The sequence below is a fragment of the Portunus trituberculatus genome, chromosome 18 (assembly GCF_017591435.1).
Source record: "Portunus trituberculatus isolate SZX2019 chromosome 18, ASM1759143v1, whole genome shotgun sequence".
Lineage (NCBI taxonomy): Eukaryota > Metazoa > Arthropoda > Malacostraca > Decapoda > Portunidae > Portunus > Portunus trituberculatus.
Window position 1 is genome coordinate 2,489,331 of NC_059272.1, and position 22,961 is coordinate 2,512,291.

Genomic DNA, 22,961 nt, shown 5'->3' on the forward strand with positions numbered 1-22,961 from the left:
AATAATGATGAAAAAAGGGAAGGAAATAAAAGATAAAGGTCCTCCTAGATACCATAATCAGTGACAAGCATTTTTTCTTGTATCTTTTTCTTTCTTTCGTTTCTTTTTTTTATATTTTTTAGTTGATGTGAGTGCTTTGGAGATAAAAAGATTAGTAAGTAGTATGTTGTGGAATTTCTCTCTGTCTCGTATTTATCTCTCTCTCTCTCTCTCTCTCTCTCTCTCTCTCTCTCTCTCTCTCTCTCTCTCTCTCTCTCTCTCTCTCTCTCTCTCTCTCTCTCTCTCTCTCTCTCTCTCTCTCTCTCTCTCTCTCTCTCTCTCTCTCTCTCTCTCTCTCTCAATAACACCTTTTTTACTCATCTCTCTCCCTTTCTTCTTACAAATCCCCAATAATATTTTCCTCCTTGTCGTTGGGCACACGTTAGCTCCTCCTCCTCCTCCTCCTCCTCCTCCTCCTCCTCCTCCTCCTCCTCCTCCTCTTCCTCTTCCCTTTCCTCCACTTCCTCCTCCAGGCCTTGACCACTTATAGATCCACCCACTCATAGAAAAAAGGTAAGCACGAGCTATCTCTGGCTGAGTGACAATAAGAGTAACCTCCACAAGATAATCAGTTAAGGTTTATCTGACGAGGACGCAACAGCAGACAGTTACGTGGTGATGTCTTGAGGAAGGTCAAAGGATAAAAGGGATGGGATGTGATGGGATGGGATGGGAAGGGAATGGAAGGGGGATGGGATGGGATGGAGATAGAATGGGATGGGATGGAATGGGATGGGATGGGATGGGATGGGATGGGAAGGGAAGGGAAGGGGATAAAATAGGATAGGATGAGACACAGTGTTTGATTTCCAAGGAGTGAGCACTTAATCTTAATTTTGTCCATGATATTCGCTCGATTTCTTTAATATAATTTTTTTTTTTTAATCTTTTATATTTCATGTACACAATACTGGAATTTAAAGTACAATACATCACATACTTGAAGGAGGAAGAAGCTCTTACTCTTTTCTTTCTTTAACTCATTCACAGCAACCAGTACAGCATCCACGTCGTTATCTATTAGACCACTAACATGACGTGATAAGCTACAATTATGCCCAAGTGTCATTTCAATTGCAACAGATAACGGCTTACTATCTGTTACCGCCTGGGAGAGAGAGAGAGAGAGAGAGAGAGAGAGAGAGAGAGAGAGAGAGAGAGAGAGAGAAATTAAGCGATAAAGACACACCTGATCGTAAGCTAAATTGAATTCTGAGAGAAAATCTAGGCGATGGAGATGCGGTGAGTAAATTATCATTATTGTTATCATTATTATTATTATTATTATTATTATTATTATTAGTAGTAGTAGTAGTAGTAGTATTGTTTTTTATTGTTATTTTCATTAGTGATATGAAAAATTATATTTTGGATAGGAGTTTACTTTTATATATGACAAAATAAGTGTATGTACATAATGTAATTACCCAATGTGTTTAACATAAATGGACCTTTTTTCTCTCTTTTCTCTTTTTTTCTTTTTTTTTTTTCTTTTTCTCCTTTTTTTTTTCTCCCTTTTCATGCAGAATAGTTATCTTTTTGTGTATCTGTAAATTCATATTATTGCCCATCAAGCGATCTATAGCTTACAAAGGGATATTTGTCGTGGTAAACTTTTTTTTTTCTGTTAATCCATGTATGTACATAAGATAAATATAATAAAGTGTTTGAAGTGTTTAAAGCGGTGGCGATGTTGTTGACTTGTTGTTCCTTAGTTTGGTTCAATCACAATTTTTGTAAAGTATGCTACTTGAACGATATCCTACATATTTTTCGCTTCTAAAATCAATTAGTTCATAAAAACTATTAATAGTAGGTATTTAGGTAAAATGTATGCAAAGGTAAATCCTGCTTGATCATTGCCTCCCCGAGCTGTGGGAAGGCAGTGTTTGCTCTTAAAAATACCGATTTCTCCTGAACGGTATCCTTCAACTGACGAAGGTGGAAGTTACTGTTTAAGAACATGGCTGAGAGCGTCTCAGTGCGGTTTCTCCTGGAAGCAGCGTGGGTGCACGTGACGTCATCGAGTCGAGTTGACCCGCGTTGAAGGGAATAAATCGCGTTATTTAATTGACTCTCCTTAAATCTTAAATCACGTTAAATCGAAATCGCTTTATTCAGCTCATGTTAATCGAGAGTTGACCGTAAATTATAACTATATTCTACATTGATATGGCCGATGTGCTTTACTTAAGCTTATCTCTATTTATAATTCAAAAGCCATTTACCACTCCAAGTACTAAGGTTATCTGAATCACGCTGGATGACATCGCAGTCTCTCTTGTGACTACTTCTCCGCCTAGTTTAGTGTCGTCAGAGGATTTCTATATTTTCGATACAATGCCGCAGATATATATATATATATATATATATATATATATATATATATATATATATATATATATATATATATATATATATATATATATATATATATATATATATATATATATATATATATATATATATATATATATATATATATATATAAAGGAAGTAACAGACCCAAAAATAAATCCTGGAGGACACCACTCGTAACTTGAAGCTAGTTAGAAGCTTCTCCATTTATAACTACTCGTTGTTTCTGATTGGTTAGCCAACTTTCAATCCGACCACACAACTGTTCTTCCATTCCATGTGCTTTCAGTTTCGTCAAGAGACGTTTATGTGGTACGGTTTCAAATGCCTTCCTGAAGTTTAGATGAATTATGTCAGATGTGGTTCGCTCATCATAATTAGAGATTATGTAATTAAAAGATTCTAAGAGATCAGTTAAGCATGATCTGTTGTTCCGGAAACCATATTGGAAGTCTGATATCAATTTGTCGCTGTTGAGGAAGGAAGTGATTTTGTCTCATATAAGTAGTTTTAGACTAATGGCTCTATAGTTTCTCCTTAGAGTTTTCCAGTAAGTGGTCAACTCTCTCCGTGATGTCCTCAACCTTGCAGCCTATGTTTTCTACTAGGCTTGCTTCTACAAACTCATAACCTTGGCCAATAACAAGACTACCCACAACTAGAATTACATCCAATTCGGGTTCGGTCTCCTTTTGCAATGAGCCAAACCTATTTTGTAGTGTTGTGGAGGCGCTGTCTATAGTCTGAACATTGGCCTTTCTACCATTTCTAACAGTCTGAAAGCCATCATCTCTACCTACTGAATCCTCTACCCTGCTCTCTTCCTGATTTACATTAGCGACTTTGACGGCTTTACCATCCTGCACTAACTTCTTGACCTTATGTAGTTCGTCCCTCAGACCTGCTACTTCATTTTTCATTTCCCTGATCTCAGCCAATGCATTTACCTGGGAGTTGCAAAACAGACAACATAGTTGACTATCTTCCTGCAAGAACAACTCCCAGGCGAAGTCATTCCCACAGCCAGAACACATGGAATGGGTAGCCTTTGGTGTTGTGAAAACCAAACCAAAACAATACAAGGAACAAAGGCACTGAGAAATTGGGAATAGATTTGAAACAGGTGAGTAATTAAGAGATTAAACGCAAGTTGAAAAGTGATCGCCTAGCCTGTAGAATTAAGGGTTAAGTCAGGTTATGGGTGTCTGGGTCGGCGCTCAAGGGTTACGTTGATCCCTTGGGAATTTCCAGTTAGCAATGTGAAGGTAGTAGGTTAGGACTACACATACATAAAAGGCGACTTACAAAACAAATACTGGATAACATAAGGCAAGAAACAAAGCCTAATAAGTAAAACTGGTTAAGAAACAAAGAAATATTAGTAACAAATGAAGAGGAAAGAAAAACCGATGAAGCTATCTGGTTAATGGTTGCTGTCACGAGTGTGTGCAGCACTGGTGGTTGTGTGTAAGAGTGTGTGTTCTGTTAAGTTAATCAAGATATCTAGACAGCGGAAGTAATGTTGAAAAGTACAGAAAAAAAATAACCTTGAGTAAATTTAACCAAAGCACTTAGCCAATGCGGAGGGCAGCTCAGGTCCACGGTGACACAGCAAGGTGGAACAGAGGTCACGAGCACGTCCACGTCCACACAAGAAGAGGTCAAGCAGGTGAGGAGGAGGAGGAGGAGGAGGAGGAGGAGGAGGAGGAGGAGGAGGAAGGCGAACAAGATTATAAAATAATACTGAAGGAAGAGCAAGGACATCGGGAGAGGAGCAGAAACAAGAGAAGGAAGAAGAGCAAGAGTCATGGATATATGAGGAGGAATGAGATCATTGAAGGAGGAGGAGGTTAAGAAAAAATAGACATGCTGGAAGAAGAGGAGGAGGAGGTAGAGAAGGAGCGCCTACGGGGCGGAAGGGAAAGGAATGGAAAAAAAAAAAAATAGATATCATAAACTGAAGTGATGAACAAGAAGGTATAATATACTTATCGAAACAGGTAAAGGAACTAAAAATACTCTCTCTCTCTCTCTCTCTCTCTCTCTCTCTCTCTCTTAGGCAATGCGGCAGAGATGTACGCTTTTGGAACACAATTGTGGATGAACCATTTCGGCCGTGCTCTGGGCTTTGTCTTCGTCCACTTAGTCAACCTGAAGGTGCTGTACCCGCTCCGCCTCACCAGCGTCTTGACGGTAAGGGCCCACTTCCGTCACACCACTCACCACTCACCACTCACCACCACCTGATCTCTTTCTTGTAATGTCACCTCCATCACTTGAAATTGTAGATAGCTTTGTGTTTTTCTTTCTTTATTCTCTCTTTTTCTTTTTCTTTTTCTTCTTTTTAGACCTGGATTGGGTGAAGTTAATGCGTGGTGTTTGGAAATTGCTTCTTCCTCTTTTCCTTCTACTATTTTCTTTATTTTTTTTCTCTTCACTTTCCTTTATCTGTTTTTCCTCCATGAAACACATTGTTCCATATTCAGAAACACTTCGCTCTCTCACCACGACTGTTTTTAAAGGTCACTGAGCTTAATAGCCTGGTTCTCAAGAGTGTTTCTCCAGTTAGAAATGTAGAAATCTTGTCAATCTGCCTCTAGATCCGTAAAAACACCTTAAAACTCGTGTAAATTTAAATAAAGCCTTTTGAAATGTTAGAGAGTGAAGCACAGAAGTGTTTGAGAACTGGAGCTGTTGCCTCACACCTTCCTTGCGTTTCCTTCAAAGTTCTTATTTCTTATCGATGTCATTATTGTATAACTATTCCTCTTACACTTCCTCTCCTCCTCATGCTTCCCACACAATCTCCTGACTTCTCATATCCATATCCTTCCTCACAGAAACTCCATACATTCTGCTTATTTCCATCTTGCTATGACCTCATTTAATTTTGGCTAACGCTTTTCTTTCCTCTAGAGAACCAGCACCCAAGTGGGCCTTTTTTTTTCTTAATTTTTTTTTTATGCTCTTGGCTGGCCCTCTCTCCTACATAAAAAAAGAGATAAATTTCAAGACATTTATTTAATTTTCTTTAGGTAACTCTCTTGGACCTGTTGGGGGACTGGCATCTATAAGTGGGTCGTTTAGTTTAATGATTTTTGTTGCCCTTGGCCAGATTTTTCCCCTCTGACATGAAAAAATACACTTCCCAAAAAACTCCACCTTTTACATATCTTTTTAAAACCTCCGACATCTTAACTCACTTTTTCAACACCCTCGAACACCATTCCAGGACCTTCAACACCATCAACTGTAACACTACCTAATACCATAACAGACTGCCAACACCCTTTCATTCTTACCCTTTCCTTCAGTAACTGCCTTGACACCCTCCCAACACCATTTCCCTCTCCTATCTCTCACCCCTTCAAAGTTATCCCCTTTCTTGATCTCTCAAACAGTACATCGAGGGCCGCAGAGATGGGGGGAGAGAGAGAGATGGGGAGAGAGAGAGAGAGAGAGAGAGAGAGAGAGAGAGAGAGAGAGAGAGAGAGAGAGAGAGAGAGAGAGAGAGAGAGAGAGAGAGAGAGAGAGAGAGAGAGAGAGAGAGAGAGAGAGAGAGAGAGAGAGAGAGAGAGAGAGAGAGAGAGAGAGAGAGAGAGAGAGAGAGAGAGAGAGAGAGAGAGAGAGAGAGAGAGAGAGAGAGAGAGAGAGAGAGAGAGAGAGAGAGAGAGAGAGAGAGAGAGAGAGAGAGAGAGAGAGAGAGAGAGAGAGAGAGAGAGAGAGAGAGAGAGAGAGAGAGAGAGAGAGAGAGAGAGAGAGAGAGAGAGAGAGAGAGAGAGAGAGAGAGAGAGAGAGAGAGAGAGAGAGAGAGAGAGAGAGAGAGAGAGAGAGAGAGAGAGAGAGATGTCCTGTGCCGCCACACACAGAAGGAGACTGGACAGCATCCAACGCCGCGCCATACGGCTAGTAGATGCTGCACTACCACCTCACCCAGAGCCTGAGCGTCCCCTTGATTCACTGGAACACCGCAGAGACGTGGCGGCGATCGTAGTGTTCCATAAGGCACAGGTGCAAAGAGTGCCACATCTGGCAGGGCTGCGTCATCCTCTAAGAGTCACCGCACGGAGCACGAGAACGGTGCTCAATGGTGGTGACGCCGTAGAGGTGCCGCGATCCCACGGGTGTCAGCATCAACGCACCTTCGCAGGACGCGTCTCCAGGATGTGGAACTTGTTCACGGCCGCGGTGCCTCACGTCCAGGAGATGAACACTCACAGTGTCAAACTGATGGCACATAAGTGGAGACAGACACTGCCAACTCCTCTGACACTCTTTGTGACGTGACACTCAGTGTAGTGCAGTGCGTGAATAGTGCTAGTGAAGTGAAACGAATAGTGCTCCATTTACATGCTGACCATCTTGTATATTATCTATTTTTAAGTCTTGTAAATATTGTAGAGAAATAGATTGTAGTACCCTTAGAATAGGTAGCACACGACAGTGCGCCTTTGGGTACATGTTCCTTTGTATTAAGTTTTGTTTAAATAAAAAAAAAAAAAAAAGAGAGAGAGAGAGAGAGAGAGAGAGAGAGAGAGAGAGAGAGAGAGAGAGAGAGAGAGAGAGAGAGAGAGAGAGAGAGAGAGAGAGAGAGAGAGAGAGAGAGAGAGAGAGAGAGAGAGAGAGAGAGAGAGAGAGAGAGAGAGAGAGAGAGAGAGAGAGAGAGAGAGAGAGAGAGAGAGAGAGAGAGAGAGAGAGAGAGAGAGAGAGAGAGAGAGAGAGAGAGAGAGAGAGAGAGAGAGAGAGAGAGAGAGAGAGAGAGAGAGAGAGAGAGAGAGAGAGAGAGAGAGAGAGAGAGAGAGAGAGAGAGAGAGAGAGAGAGAGAGAGAGAGAGAGAGAGAGAGAGAGAGAGAGAGAGAGAGAGAGAGAGAGAGAGAGAGAGAGAGAGAGAGAGAGAGAGAGAGAGAGAGAGAGAGAGAGAGAGAGAGAGAGAGAGAGAGAGAGAGAGAGAGAGAGAGAGAGAGAGAGAGAGAGAGAGAGAGAGAGAGAGAGAGAGAGAGAGAGAGAGAGAGAGAGAGAGAGAGAGAGAGAGAGAGAGAGAGAGAGAGAGAGAGAGAGAGAGAGAGAGAGAGAGAGAGAGAGAGAGAGAGAGAGAGAGAGAGAGAGAGAGAGAGAGAGAGAGAGAGAGAGTCATTTACATGCACCATTACATTCATCCTCAGCACCGCCACTACCACCACCACTCTCTCCACCCTCCTTCATCGCCTCCGTCACCTCATCCCCAGGGCGGCGTGCTGGCGGAGGTGTACACGGACATGCTGCAGGTGGTGGTGATGGTTGCGGGCGTGTTGGTAATCCTGGTGACGGCCATAGTGGAGATGGGCGGCCTGGGCAAGGTGTGGGAGGTGGCCAGACAGCACGGCAGGGTGGAGCTGTTGAAGTGAGTAGTGGGATTGGTGGAGGAGGGAGGAGTGGAAGGGGATGAGTAGGATGGAGAAAAGCTGATGTGATGTTTTTTTCTTTGCTTGAATCGTAGTTAAGCAAAGGGCCAATAAGGTGCTGCAGTATTGGTTTGAGTTCAGTATTAATCATTTTCATAACAAATAGCTGTACTGTAGCCAAGCCTTGCTCTTCCTATCAACTGCTGTCTTCCACTGAAAGCCAAACTAGGGTTGGTCTCCCGGTTTGGAGTTATATAATTGGCAAGGCACAAATCTTTCTCTGGAAGGACAATCAGGATGTCAGCAAAAGTTCTTTCTTGTGTGTTGACGTCACCAGTAACTACGTCAGACCATACAATGCTATCTAGTGTTGCCTTCATTGGGTTCCAGTCTCCTTTGTCCCGGAGCCAGACGGTGCGAGTCCTGCCTCACCATGACCGATGGGCGGTGGCTGTGTGGTGCGAATTGATCGAAATGATTTCCTCGACAGTAAATTGGGCGAAACCAATTGCTCGAAAAGTAAATTCTTGAATCATCAATTGGTGGAAATGCTTGAAAACACTCACCTTAGCAGTCAGTCTTGCAGGACGTTCTCTCTGTGCTGAATTACCACACAGTGGCTGGGCTGCTCTCTGTACGTGTGGCTTGCCCCTCCCCCCATAGCAACCATATTCACTGTCATTAGCCTTGCCTTGCAGTCTTCTCTTAATTGTTAATACTCGTCTCTGGATTAATTGTATGTTGTTTATATTGTAAATTTGCAGGATTTAACAATAATGAGACGCCATAAAATTTCAGTTATTTGCATCAACCAAATACTTACTTATTTATATATCTATTTTTATAATGATTATTTTCATGATAATAAGAATAGTAATAGTAATAATAATAATAATAATAATAATAATAATAATAATATTATAATACACACACACATAATAATAATAATAATAATAATAATAATTTTATTATTATTATTATTATTATTATTATTATTATTATTATTATTATTATTATTATTATTATTATTATTATTATTATTATTATTATTATTATTATTATTATTATTATTATTATATTATTGTCATTATTATTATTACTATTGTCATTTCTATTATTGATACTATCATCATCATCATCGACATTATCATGATTCTATGCGTGTGTAGGAAGAGAAGTAAAACAAAACCACAAAATACTGTGAATCGTATAAGTTGCCAATGAAATACACATAGAAAATCGGAAACTTTTTATCATCACTACCACTGCAACGCGTGTATGTATGTATGTATGTATGTATGAATATGAAGAAAAAGAAAAAAAAATCAAGCCTCAAGACCAACAATTCGAATTACTTAGGAAAAAAAAAATATATCGAACTGAGAAAGAAATACAAAGATTCAAAACTCCTGCCGAGACTTGGACCGCGCGACTTAAACTCTACGGACAACACTTCCCACGTTTCACTAACTCTACGGTCGCACAGAACACTTTCCACACCTTTCTTTGCGCTCCCCAAAGTACTTTTAATCTGTTCATGTTGCTAATACCGTTACTTACATTGCATTTGCTGTGTTTGATGGTGTCTTGGGTTGTGTTGTGTGTGCGTTGCTCTTGCTGACAGTGGCGTCTGTGTTGGGTGATGTGGCGGACACGACGCGGTGGTGGAGGTGGGTGTTGACAGCGAGCAACGCAGCAAGGGGTTACTGAGAGAGAGAGAGAGAGAGAGAGAGAGAGAGAGAGAGAGAGAGAGAGAGAGAGAGAGAGAGAGAGAGAGAGAGAGAGAGAGAGAGATGTTTGCCTTTTGCCTCTCTCTCTCTCTCTCTCTCTCTCTCTCTCTCTCTCTCTCTCTCTCTCTCTCTCTCTCTCTCTCTCTCTCTCTCTCTCTCTCTCTCTCTCTCTCTCTCTCTCTCTCTCTCTCTCTCTCTCTCTCTCTACTTCTGTTTTGGCCAATATTTCTCATTACACCACTACTATTTCAGAGCAATTAATAATTTGAGATTTTTTTTTATCGAGCAATTGATTTCGAGCTCTTCACTTTCGCGCAATCAATTCCGAACAATTCACCGTGTGGTACTGAAGAGAACAGGCAAGGGGTGGGGTTGGAGGAACCAGCTGTTGGTAGCGTGAGCCAAGTGACTGTGCTGGTGGGCAGGTCGGCAATTATAAAGTCAGATGAAGACACAGACGTGGGTGAGGAAGCTGACGTGGTTGGTGAGTCTTAACACTGTCTTCGTCTGGTGGAACTGTCTCTGTGCGAGGTGCTTGTTGAGGTCACCTACAGTGGTGACAGGCTTACACGAGTGGTGCAGGAGTATGAACAATGGTGCACCTAGACACCCAGAGTAACACATGCCCAATCTTATTTTTCTTGGGCTGAGGAGTTGGGGAAGGTCTCTGTGGCGGCGGTGACGTCAGGCCAGTGTTATAGGACATGTTGTCAGAAATCCTCTAATGTTCGTAGATGTAATGCTGATATACCTGGAGGCTGCCTGTGAGGCAAAGCCATTCCTTTTACTTTTTTCACTTTCTTTTTATTCCTTTCTTCTCCATCGACTTCCTTTTCTTTGATTTTCTTAATTTACCATCCTATCTCTTCGCTTTTCTCTTCTTTTGTTTTGTTTATTATTATATTCCTGTGATCCAGTAACAGCAGAGTGGCGCAGTGGAAGCGTGCTGGGCCCATAACCCAGAGGTCCGTAGATCGAAACTACGCTCTGCTAACAAGGAAAAGCTTTTTTCTTTTCTAGAGCAGAGTTTAGTGACAGCGATCATCGCAGCTTACTTTTTAAAAATCAATTATAAGAAAAAAAAAACTAAAGCAAATGAAAACCAAGAAAAAGTACCAGCAGACTATCGGCGTGCTAACTACGAAAGACTCCGCATGCAGCTTCCATCTATTAATAGGAACAAACTGTTGGAAACACCAGACGTAAATAAAGTATGGGAAGTGTTTGCCAAAAGATAAATGAAGCAGCTACGTTGTGTGTACTGCTACGAATCAGAAAGAAAATAATAAACACCAAACCGAAATGGTGGAATAATGAAATTAGAAGCTGTCTTCTCACAAAGAAAGAAGGGTACCACAAATTTAGATTAACACGACATGGTAATGACAAGCAAGAGCACGACAGATTGCGTAGACAAGCAAAAAATTTGACACGATGCAGCAAAAATCTGTTGAGGCTCAGATTGCAAACTCTTGTAAAACTTACCCAAAAGAATTTTGCAGCTCTGTAAAAACCAAGAGGGTCGTGGCATCAAAGACTGGTCCACTAACAACAGAAAATGACAAACACCACACTGCCAGACTTCACCATTACAGAAAACCGAATCATCTCAGTCATCAATAACATGAACGTAAACAAAACACCTGGGCCAGCCAAGATATCATCCAGGGTTCTTAAAGAAGGAAAAAAAATGAGCTCGTGAAACCGCTTACGATTTTATTCAATAAAACTTTACCAGCGTGAAGAGTTCCCCCACGAGTGAAAAATAGCAAATGTTGCTATTTCTCTTAACTTATTATTAAAATTGTATTGCATTCCTTTCCTTTCCTCTCATTTCTTTTTTAGTCTTATATCTTTCATTTTCTTCCCTTTCCTGCTCTTCTTTTCTTTCCCTTCCTTTCCGTTTCTCTCCTTTCGTTCTCTTACCTTCCCTTTCTTTCTTTTCTTTCAGCGTTCCTTTCTTTTATTTGCTATTCATTTTTCTCTCTTCTCTTCATTCCTTTTCTCCCCCTTTCCCTTCCTTAACACCCTCGTGCCTATCTTCACCATTCACCCATCCCTTCCCATTCCGACCACTCCCCGCTATAGTGCGACCACTCTAACCAGGGTTGTGGTGGGCTCAGCGAGGGTATTCCCTGTCTGCGGCGGTGCAGTACTTCATACATTAGCGACGTGTGATTGCTCTGATGTATATAAAAGACATCACAGATAGGTAAATATATATACTAACGCTGTAATTCAAAGTATATATCCTACTATATCCAAGAAAACAAGGAGTACCCATACAACAACAATGAAACGTGAAATACCTATTGGACAGAGTTGGCGAAAAAAAAAAAAAATAGTATGGCTTTTGCAGACTTTCTCCGTGGTTCTAAAATGGGCAAGAAGTGAAACAATAATTTTTCTAAGGGTGGCAGGTCATCACTCACCAATCAGAGCAGAGGAAGGCAGGGGAACACCTCGCTGACCCCACACAAACCCTGGTTTTATGAGTGGTCGAACTATACCGCCCCTTCACTTTCCCCACCCAGTCCTTTCCAGTACTGCCCTGTCATTATTCTCCCCTTCCTCCAGCGTGGACCCGAATCCCCTGCAGCGTCATAGCTTGTGGCTGGGCACTGTGCAGGGCTTCTTCCTCTCTGTGCAGATGTATGGGATGTCCCAGGCTCAGGTGCAGCGCATGTGCTCGGTGGCCACGTGGAAAAGGCTGTCAGGTGAGTGAGGTTTGCTCTTAGTGTGTTACCTCTCAACACTGATTTGAAGTTACACACACACACACACACACACACACACACACACACACACACACACACACACACACACACACACACACACACACACACACACACACACACACACACACACACACACACACACACACACGCGGCCCGGTAGCTCAATGGTTAGAGCGCTGGTTTCACAAGCCAGAGGACCGGGGTTCGATTCCCCGGCCGGGTGGAGATATTTGGGTGTGTCTCCTTTGACGTGTAGGTGGTGTTCACCTAGCAGTGAGTAGGTACGGGATGTAAATCGAGGAGTTGTGACCTTGTTGTCCCGGTGTGTGGTGTGTGCCTGGTCTCAGGCCTATCCCAAGATCGGAAATAATGAGCTCTGAGCTCGTTCCGTACGGTAACGTCTGGCTGTCTCGTCAGAGACTGCAGCAGATCAAACAGTGAAAAAAATTACACACACACACGCCCGGTAGCTCAGTGGTTAGAGCGCTGGCTTCACAAGCCAGAGGACCGGGGTTCGATTCCCCGGCCGGGTGGAGATATTTGGGTGTGTCTCCTTTGACGTGTAGGTGCTGTTCACCTAGCAGTGAGTAGGTACGGGATGTAAATCGAGGAGTTGTGACCTTGTTGTCCCGGTGTGTGGTGTGTGCCTGGTCTCAGGCCTATCCGAAGATCGGAAATAATGAGCTCTGAGCTCGTTCCGTAGGGTAACGTCCGGCTGTCTCGTCAGAGACTGCAGCAGATCAAACAGTGAAACACACACACACACGCACGCACGCACGCACGCACGCACACACACACACACACACACACACACACACACACACGGTAGCTCAGTGGTTAGAGCGCTGGCTTCACAAGCCAAAAGACCAGGGTTCGATCCCCCGGCCGGGTGGAGATATTTGGGTGTGTCTCCTCTCACGTGTAGGTGCTGTTCACCTAGCAGTGAGTAGGTACGGGATGTAAATCGAGGAGTTGTGACCTTGTTGTCCCGGTGTGTGGTGTGTGCCTGGTCTCAGGCCTATCCCAAGATCGGAAATAATGAGCTCTGAGCTCGTTCCGTAGGGTAACTTCTGGCTGTCTCGTCAGAGACTGCAGCAGATCAAACAGTGAAACACACACACACACACACACACACACACACACACACACACACACACATGCCTCCGACCGAAGATTTTTTTTTCTTACGCATTTTCGGAGTCGATATCTTTCTTAACCTCAGACAGTGGCCAGGTGTCGAATCCGCTCACCTGAGAACTACCTACTACACCGCTGCACTCTTGTAACCCTCTTGAGTCCATTTGTGTGATCACCAAGCATGTCACGGCTCTCCAGTGAATGCAGCGGTGATGGAGTGGAACAGTCTCCGTGATCAGGCTGTTGGTACTGTCATTAGGGAGTTTGAGAAAAGGTTTAGACGTAGTTAGTGGGTGTGGATATGTGGATAAGGGTAGGCACGGTACGTTTGCTACAGGGACTGCCACGTGTAGGCCTGACTGCTTATTCACTTATTTTTCTATGTTCTTGTGTTCTTATGTTCAGTCTCAGGTGTCCTCAGTGCCTGGATTTTTACCATCTCCTAGAGCTCACTCACTACCTCAACTTCACCATCATCCTCTTTGTGAGCTCCTGCTGTAACATGATGGGCGTGGCAATCTTCGCCGTGTACGCCAACTGTGACCCCACGGCGACGGGGGCGATCCAGAAGGCAGACCAGATCGTGCTCTTCTACGTGATGGACCACCTCTCAAGCCTCTACGGCGTGACGGGGCTCTTCATGGCCTCTCTCTATGCCGCGGGGCTGAGGTTAGCAGTTGAATGAGATGTGAATTAGAAGAAAATATATAGCTGTAATGTTTCCCCCACTTAGGATAGAGTGGGTTTGGGTTTGGGTTAAGGTTTTGGTATTTTTAGGTTATGGGTTAGGTTAGGTTCATTGACTGTATGGTCCCTCTATGTAAGGGATATGCAGTTCGTTAGGTCTGGTTTGGTTAGGTGTGGGTTTTAGTGGATCAAGTTAGGTTAGCTCTGATTTAGGCCAGGGGGTTTGCAGTTTTTCATCATATCATGCACTCCCTGCAGTTTTTCGGTACTGATGAACGTATCCTTACCCAGAATGCAACAAAAGGGCAGTCAGGACATAACCTACTGTATGCCTCCTGGAATTCATCTATAACTAATAACAAATGTGTCCACGAATTTACCTTTCTGAAATAACAAATATCTGCTCAATCTGTCAGCCTTTAACCCCTTCAGTATTGGGACGCATTTTTTACCTTGAGTTTTCGGAATGATTAGATGATTTTGTTTATATTGGGAAAGCTCTATGGATGTTTGAAGATTGATGGCTAGAGTCCTCACTATTCTAATCCCCCCACACAAGTTTCTGAAGCTGTTTATAATCACCAAATGATAAGCAGAATGAATATAGAAACATGTCCTGGTATTGAAGGGGTTAACAGCTGTTTTTTTTGTGTCCACAATTGAATCAGAAGCTGCTGGACGTAATAACAACAATGATAGTCTGTGAATCCACGGGTGAGTTCAGGTACTGCAGTGTAGTGGACCGCTGGTGTAAAGGAAGGCGAGACAGTGGAACAGACATATAGAAAAGAAGGGGAAAAACAAGGGATGAGGAAACTATTGTGAAGGAAAAAATATGTAGAAAGTTTTTTTTGCGATAGTAGCAGTTACATAAGACTTTTTTTCCCTCTTTCCTGTATATATTTCTCAATTGTCCTTCTCAGCAATCGGAGTGTATTTTTCGTTTTATTTCTTGCCGGGTAACGCCGGATCGAGTGATGGGTGGGGAGGAGCTTCATTTGTTCTATCCTTACCTCCTACTAAGTATATCGTTTTTTTTTTTGTAGATGTAGTATAGTAAACGAGTGACCGTCATAGATCGCAAGGCCTCCTGTCACTCATCTTTCCTATGTATTCCTATGAATGTATTCCTTCACCTCCTCCTGCAGGGTGGTGCTATAGGGTTGGGCGTGTCTCTGGCCTTCAACCTGTGGATGTGTGTGGGCGCCCTGCTCTTCAGTCCCGCGCCCACGATGCTCCCCTTCTCAGACGAGGGATGCAACTCCACCACATCCTTCCCCTCCACCCTCCCCTCCACCTTCTCTAGTACTAGCTCTCCTTCGTCCTCCTCCTTCCTCTCACATTCCTCCTTTCCTTCGCTGGAGTCTGTCTCTTCCATAGTCTCCTCTTCCTCCTCTTCCTCCTCCCTTCCCTCCCTCCCCTCCCTTCCCTCCCTCCCCTCCCTTCCCTCCCTCACCGGCACAGAACGTCCGGAAGAGTAAGTGTTTCTTCTATTTTTTCTTTCTTTCCACACACAAAAGTAATGGTTCTTCTTTTCTCTTTGTCATTTTTTCAAATTCTTCAAGTCTCTGTATATCAGTGTAGTGTTTACAAAGTTATTCCTTTATTTATTCATTTGTTTATTTGCTTTGTAGTTTTACTTTGTCCTGTGACGTAATGTTAACTGTTTTCTGTATTTCCCACAACAACATTCCTTATTTCCTTCATGTTTGTTTCTCTTTTTGTGTGTGTGCTTCATTTCCTCACACTTACAGCGTCCCTTCCCTCAGTTCTCTCCCTCTGTCGAGGCGTGTTTTGAAGGGTATTGGGAAAAAGTGTGAATATTGTCCCGCGTCCCTGCTGAGTCACAGAGTTAAGGGACGCGAGGACGTGTATAGTGAGGGTGAGAGTGAGTCAAAAGAACAGACAGTCACTAGATGTTGAGCAGAGGAGCAGAGCAGCAAGGTGGCGCAGTGGAAGCTTGTTGGGTTCATAACCCAGAAGTCTGTGGATCGAGGCCACGCTCTGCTAACCTGACGGTAGTGATTTGTGATGACTCACAGCGGCGCGCTGAGGCACGGGCTGTAGTGCTGGCTGCGGCTGGAGGGAAGGAAGGACACCCACTCCAGGGAGCGGAGTGGTCCTTTCCTGATCAGAGTTTCCGTTATGAAGGCACTGTCAGAATATATATATATATATATATATATATATATATATATATATATATATATATATATATATATATATATATATATATATATATATATATTGGCACCCATCAGGGCAATCATATATATATATATATATATATATATATATATATATATATATATATATATATATATATATATATATATATATATATATATATAAAGAACAATTGATCTTGATTGAAGTTGATGGTATTGAAGATTGGCGCCGGAGGAAATCCGTGTTTCGTGTGACTGATGGCGGAAACAATCGCTGGAACGTGTAAAGATATGACGGAAATCTTCGACATCAATGGAAAACGTGTTAGTGTGACGGCACCTTTGGGAAGGGACCACTCCGCTCCCTGCAGTGGATACTCTTCCCTCCTTCCAGGCGCGGTCAACTGTCAGGGTTAGCAGAGCGTGGTGTCGATCCACGCACCTCTGGGTTATGGGCCCACCACGCTCCCACTGCGCCACTCTGCTGCTCTGTCTCCTGTCGTCAGTTAGTCCTATGTTTACAATACATGTCCTTCTATTGTCGCTATATGACCCCATTGTCTTGGCACAGAAATTCATTGAATCAATCTTCTGTTTTAGGGCACACGTGTTCCCCCTGTACCTGCTCTCCTACACTCTGTACCGCTCATTGGCGTCTCCATCACGGTGTTCGTCGGCGCCCTCACGTCTCTCATCTCCAGTAAGTACTATGGTTACCCTTAGAAATGTGTGGTTTTCTCTTCCGCTGGGATTTGTTTTGGTGGAGGCAGTGTTTGTTTGGGAGCGATGCGGTTGTGGCTGTGTGGAAGGGAGGTTTGGGAAGAGGAAGAGGATCAAAGAAGAGGAAGATACTTTATGTTGATTTAGTAACTGAACAATTTGGTAAGGAAAAGAATGAGTGATTTATGTTGTTTTAGTAGTTGTAGTCATCGTAGCAAGTGTTGTTGTTGTTATTGTTTTTATAATGTTTCAGTTACTGTTGATGTTAAAGAAATGGAAGAATTAGGAAATAAGAAAGGCACGTACGCTATGCAAGGGAAAGAATGCGTATCGTTACACAGTGAATTAGTGCAGGTTACATCTCCTACTAACGTTCGATAGTGTTGTTTGTCACAAAGAATTCCGTAAGGGAGAATGTATTAATATGTCAGGAGATGAATAAATGAAGTAAATGAAGTAAATGAATAAATAGATAGATAGACAAAGTTAAGTCGAAACAATAGATAATACAAACAAAATGATGCATTGCCACAAAACATGACCAAAACAAGTGCTTAGAAAATGAATAATCTCTTTTGCCCTTCCTTTATGTTCGTTTGCATCCCCATCACCACTTCACCCCACCTCTCACCTCCCCATCACCGCCTCACGTCACCTCTCACCTCCCCATCACTGCGGACAGTGATGGCGGGGAGGAGGACGGAAATGTAGGGGGGGCTCACCTCTCACCTTTCCATATACGTGACTGTTCCATTGTGTCAAAGTGTTCAGTGTTCAGTGTTCAATGTTCTTTAAAGTCATAATAAATACCTTCCTTCCGCTCCTCAGAGCCGTGGACCACTGAGCAGGCAGGCAAGATATACCTCCATCCAACCTTCTACGCCCTTCAGAGGAGGCGCGGTGTCCCACAAGACCCGCCCTTCACCAGCATACAGACTCTCGTGCCCTTAGAGAAATTTTGAGAGGGAGAGACGCGAGAGAGGGAGAGAACAGGTGTGGCAAGTAATGATGTTACTGTGGTGGTGGTGGTGGTGGTGAAAAGGATGTAAGAAAATAAGGGAAGCTGCAGTAACCTATCATATAGTAGTAGTAGTAGTAGTAGTAGTAGTAGTAGTAATGTTTGTTGTTGTTGATATAGTACTGGTATAGAAGTTCATAAAGAAACACAAAGAAAGAACAAAAGCAACAGACTTGTTGGCCCTAAGGAGGCTGTTTGTGATGGGCTGGTTGTGATAGTGGTAATAGTAGTAGTAGTAATGGTAGTATTAGTAGTGACGGTAGTAGCAGTAGTAGTAACAATAGAGGAAGAAGTATAGTAGTGGTGGTGGTGGTGGTGGCGGTGATTTTAGCTGTAGTGTTAAAAATCTGGTTTAAAAAGGAATCGCTTTATAGATAACACCTATTAATAAAACAGCAGATTGCTTTTTTAATACCTCATGGCTCCATCCTCTTTGTGTCACCTGCATATGATGGTGTTGCTTGTGTGTGTGTGTGTGTGTGTGTGTGTGTGTGTGTGTGTGTGTGTGTGTGTGTCAGTGTGTGTGTGTGTGTGACGAGGCGGCGAGAGTAGCAAAACTTGGACATCCTACACAGGTGGAAGACAGAGCACATCATGTCAGTTCTGTCAGTGTTGTTTATCATGTCAGCACTTACTGTTTGGCATTGTTGCTGGACACGTCTCTCTTACCTCTCGTGTCTTCAGTGCGCCTCTTTCTTGTTTCTTCATCGTGTTTTTACTCTTGGCCAGGACCTCTTTAGCATAGGAGAAAAACACTATTCTTTACCTTAACTAACTTTATCTAACCTTACCTTACCTTACCTTACCTTGTCTTACCTCACCTCACCTTACCTTACCTTACCTTACCTTACCTTACCTTACCTTACCTTGCTCTGCTTTACCTTACCTTACCTTGGGCGGCTTCGTGTTGACAGCATTTTAATTTCTTGGTCCCAGATTGTGTTTTGAAATTGTCGGTAATTATATAATTAATCAAAGCCATTAGTCTCCGTAACGCTTCGCCGGGAGAGAGAGAGAGAGAGAGAGAGAGAGAGAGAGAGAGAGAGAGAGAGAGAGAGAGAGAGAGAGAGAGAGAGAGAGAGAGAGAGAGAGAGAGAGAGAGAGAGAGAGAGAGAGAGAGAGAGAGAGAGAGAGAGAGAGAGAGAGAGAGAGAGAGAGAGAGAGAGAGAGAGAGAGAGAGAGAGAGAGAGAGAGAGAGAGAGAGAGAGAGAGAGAGAGAGAGAGAGAGAGAGAGAGAGAGAGAGAGAGAGAGAGAGAGAGAGAGAGAGAGAGAGAGAGAGAGAGAGAGAGAGAGAGAGAGAGAGAGAGAGAGAGAGAGAGAGAGAGAGAGAGAGAGAGAGAGAGAGAGAGAGAGAGAGAGAGAGAGAGAGAGAGAGAGAGAGAGAGAGAGAGAGAGAGAGAGAGAGAGAGAGAGAGAGAGAGAGAGAGAGAGAGAGAGAGAGAGAGAGAGAGAGAGAGAGAGAGAGAGAGAGAGAGAGAGAGAGAGAGAGAGAGAGAGAGAGAGAGAGAGAGAGAGAGAGAGAGAGAGAGAGAGAGAGAGAGAGAGAGAGAGAGAGAGAGAGAGAGAGAGAGAGAGAGAGAGAGAGAGAGAGAGAGAGAGAGAGAGAGAGAGAGAGAGAGAGAGAGAGAGAGAGAGAGAGAGAGAGAGAGAGAGAGAGAGAGAGAGAGAGAGAGAGAGAGAGAGAGAGAGAGAGAGAGAGAGAGAGAGAGAGAGAGAGAGAGAGAGAGAGAGAGAGAGAGAGAGAGAGAGAGAGAGAGAGAGAGAGAGAGAGAGAGAGAGAGAGAGAGAGAGAGAGAGAGAGAGAGAGAGAGAGAGAGAGAGAGAGAGAGAGAGAGAGAGAGAGAGAGAGAGAGAGAGAGAGAGAGAGAGAGAGAGAGAGAGAGAGAGAGAGAGAGAGAGAGAGAGAGAGAGAGAGAGAGAGAGAGAGAGAGAGAGAGAGAGAGAGAGAGAGAGAGAGAGAGAGAGAGAGAGAGAGAGAGAGAGAGAGAGAGAGAGAGAGAGAGAGAGAGAGAGAGAGAGAGAGAGAGAGAGAGAGAGAGAGAGAGAGAGAGAGAGAGAGAGAGAGAGAGAGAGAGAGAGAGAGAGAGAGAGAGAGAGAGAGAGAGAGAGAGAGAGAGAGAGAGAGAGAGAGAGAGAGAGAGAGAGAGAGAGAGAGAGAGAGAGAGAGAGAGAGAGAGAGAGAGAGAGAGAGAGAGAGATACCTCATGGCTCCATCCTCTTTGTGTCACCTGCGTGTGATGGTGTTGCTTGTGTGTGTGTGTGTGTGTGTGTGTGTGTGTGTGTGTGTGTGTGTGTGTGTATCAGTGTGTGTGTGTCAGTGTGTGTGTGTGACGAGGCGGCGAGAGTAGCAAAACTTGGACATCCTACACAGGTGGAAGACAGTGCACATCATGTCAGTTCTGTCAGTGTTGTTTATCATGTCAGCACTTAATGTTTGGCATTGTTGCTGGACACGTCTCTCTTACCTCTCGTGTCTTCAGTGCGCCTCTTTCTTGTTTCTTCATCGTGTTTTTACTCTTGGCCAGGACCTCTTTAGCATAGGAGAAAAACACTATTCTTTACCTTAACTTTAAACCTTACCTTACCTTACCTCCTACCTCTCACCTCAGGAGATTGGAGAAAAAGAAAACTTTAAAAGTGTGTGAGTACTGCTCACGGAAAGGACACACTTCTGCTACTTGCCACGCCAGAACTGACGATTTACGTCAGGACCTTACCTTACCTTACCTTACCTTGCTCTGCTTTACCTTACCTTACCTTGGGCACAATGCAGCTTCGTGTTGACAGGAGTGGCATTTTGATGGAGATGATGTACTTCCGAATTTCTTGGTCCCAGATTGTGTGGGCGTTTGGCTGTGGAACAAATTGTCGGTAATTATATAATTAATCAAACTGCCATTAGTCCACCAAGAATCCATCCCTCCCTCAGCAAGCAGGACGGTAACGCTAAGGAGAGGGCACAGTTGCTGGCTTCCTTGTTTGCTGAAAAATGAGAGAGAGAGAGAGAGAGAGAGAGAGAGAGAGAGAGAGAGAGAGAGAGAGAGAGAGAGAGGGAAAACGAGAGAGAGAGAGAGAGAGAGAGAGAGAGAGAGAGAGAGAGAGAGACCTGGAGGTCAACCTCCGACCTAATGATGCTTCTCACCAGGCAGTGGCAGGACGCCCTCGACGACGGCAAGGACACTATAGTGGTTGCTTTGGACATAGCTGGAGCTTTTGATAAAGTATGGCACAACGGATTACTGGAAAAGCTTCGTGCTAAAGGCATCCAGGGTGGCTTGCTACGACTCCTGGGAAATTACCTGCAGGACAGAAGCCTCAAGGTGGTTGTCAACGGGCAAACATCTGAGTCCCTGCCTGTGGAGGCATCAGTGCCACAGGGTTCAATTCTTGGCCCACTCCTGTGGAATATCTACGTGGATGATCTTCTCCAGCTACTGCCAGGAGTCAAGGCCTATGCTGATGACTGCACCCTCTTATACCTATCCACGCCAGGACAGTGGGCGGGCTGCTGAGGCCATCAATCAGCAGCTACGAGTGATAAAGGAGTGGGGTGCTCGCTGGCAAGTGACATTCGCGCCGGAGAAGACACAGGCAATGGTTGTCTCTCGGTCCCCAGCCGCCATGGCAGCAATGGCAGGAAAGTTGTCTTTGGCGTTGCTGCTCTCCCACTAAGATGACGTCAAGATACTTGGAGTGGAGGTGGATCGAGGGCTGAGGTTTGACAGCCATGTCAAATCCATTGCCAAGAAAGCCTCTCTCCGTAGAAGGATCGCCAGTTTCCTCGACAGGAAGGGGAGACTGCTGGACAAGGCACAGGTGCGGCCCCACCTTGAGTACGCAGCTCTCTCTGGATGTCCTGTGCCGCCACACACAGAAGGAGACTGGACAGCATCCAACGCCGCGCCATACGGCTAGTAGATGCTGCAATACCACCTCACCCAGAGCCTGAGCGTCCCCTTGATTCACTGGAACACCGCAGAGATGTGGCGGCAATCGTAGTGTTCCATAAGGCACAGGTGCAAAGAGTGCCACATCTGGCAGGGCTGCGTCATCCTCTGAGAGTCACCGCACGGAGCACGAGAACGGTGCTCAATGGTGGTGACGCCGTAGAGGTGCCGCGATCCCACGGGTGTCAGCATCAACGCACCTTCGCAGGACGCGTCTCCAGGATGTGGAACTTGTTCACGGCCGCGGTGCCTCACGTCCAGGAGATGAACACACACAGTGTCAAACTGAGAGAGAGAGAGAGAGAGAGAGAGAGAGAGAGAGAGAGAGAGAGAGAGAGAGAGAGAGAGAGAGAGAGAGAGAGAGAGAGAGAGAGAGAGAGAGATTTACATGCTGACCATCTTGTATATTATCTATTTTTAAGAAATATTGTAAAAATAGATCTAGTACCCTTAGAATAGGTAATACACGACAGTGCGCCTTTGGGTACATGCTTCTGTAGTTTAAATAAAAAAAAAAAAAAAAAAGAGAGAGAGAGGAGGAGAGAGAGAGAGAGAGAGAGAGAAGAGTATGAAGAGGAAGAGGAGGATGGAGGAGAGGGATAGGCAAGGGCAGGCTGATGTTGGGGCTGAATGGAGCCGTATCGTGGTGTGGGGAGAGGCTGATGTTGGTGAGACTTTTGTGCCAAATAGAGAAGGAGCAGCAGCGATCACACCTGTACTCCTAAACGCTTTGCTCCCTCGACTACTTTCAAAGGCTGTGGAGATGATCAGCCGGGTTCTGAACACTGTGTAAATGTTGCTAATCTGTCACTAGAAACGTAGGAACACTATTAAAAACCCTTGTAACTTATCAATATGCTGTCTTCTCTCACCACGACTATTTTTAAAGGCTGTGAAGATGATCAGCCGGATTCTTAAGGGTATTTCTCCTGTTATCGATGTATAAATCTTGTTAATCTGTCACTAAAACCATAGAAACACTAGTAAAAACCCGTGTAACTTATCAAAAAGGCCTACATTCAGAAACCTTTTGCTCT

The 22,961-nt window shown here is 44.1% G+C and overlaps 1 protein-coding gene across 1 annotated transcript; it reads left to right on the forward strand.

The window, feature by feature from the left end:
• The first annotated feature begins 4,470 nt into the window (after positions 1 to 4,470).
• LOC123505725 (sodium/iodide cotransporter-like) lies at positions 4,471 to 17,920 on the forward strand. Its single transcript, XM_045257375.1, is given in 10 exon segments — positions 4,471 to 4,590; positions 7,623 to 7,777; positions 12,086 to 12,225; positions 13,830 to 14,052; positions 14,329 to 14,335; positions 15,219 to 15,375; positions 16,051 to 16,226; positions 16,810 to 16,879; positions 16,882 to 16,938; positions 17,787 to 17,920. Coding segments are annotated over 10 exon segments (1,239 nt in total).
• The last annotated feature ends 5,041 nt before the right edge of the window (positions 17,921 to 22,961 follow it).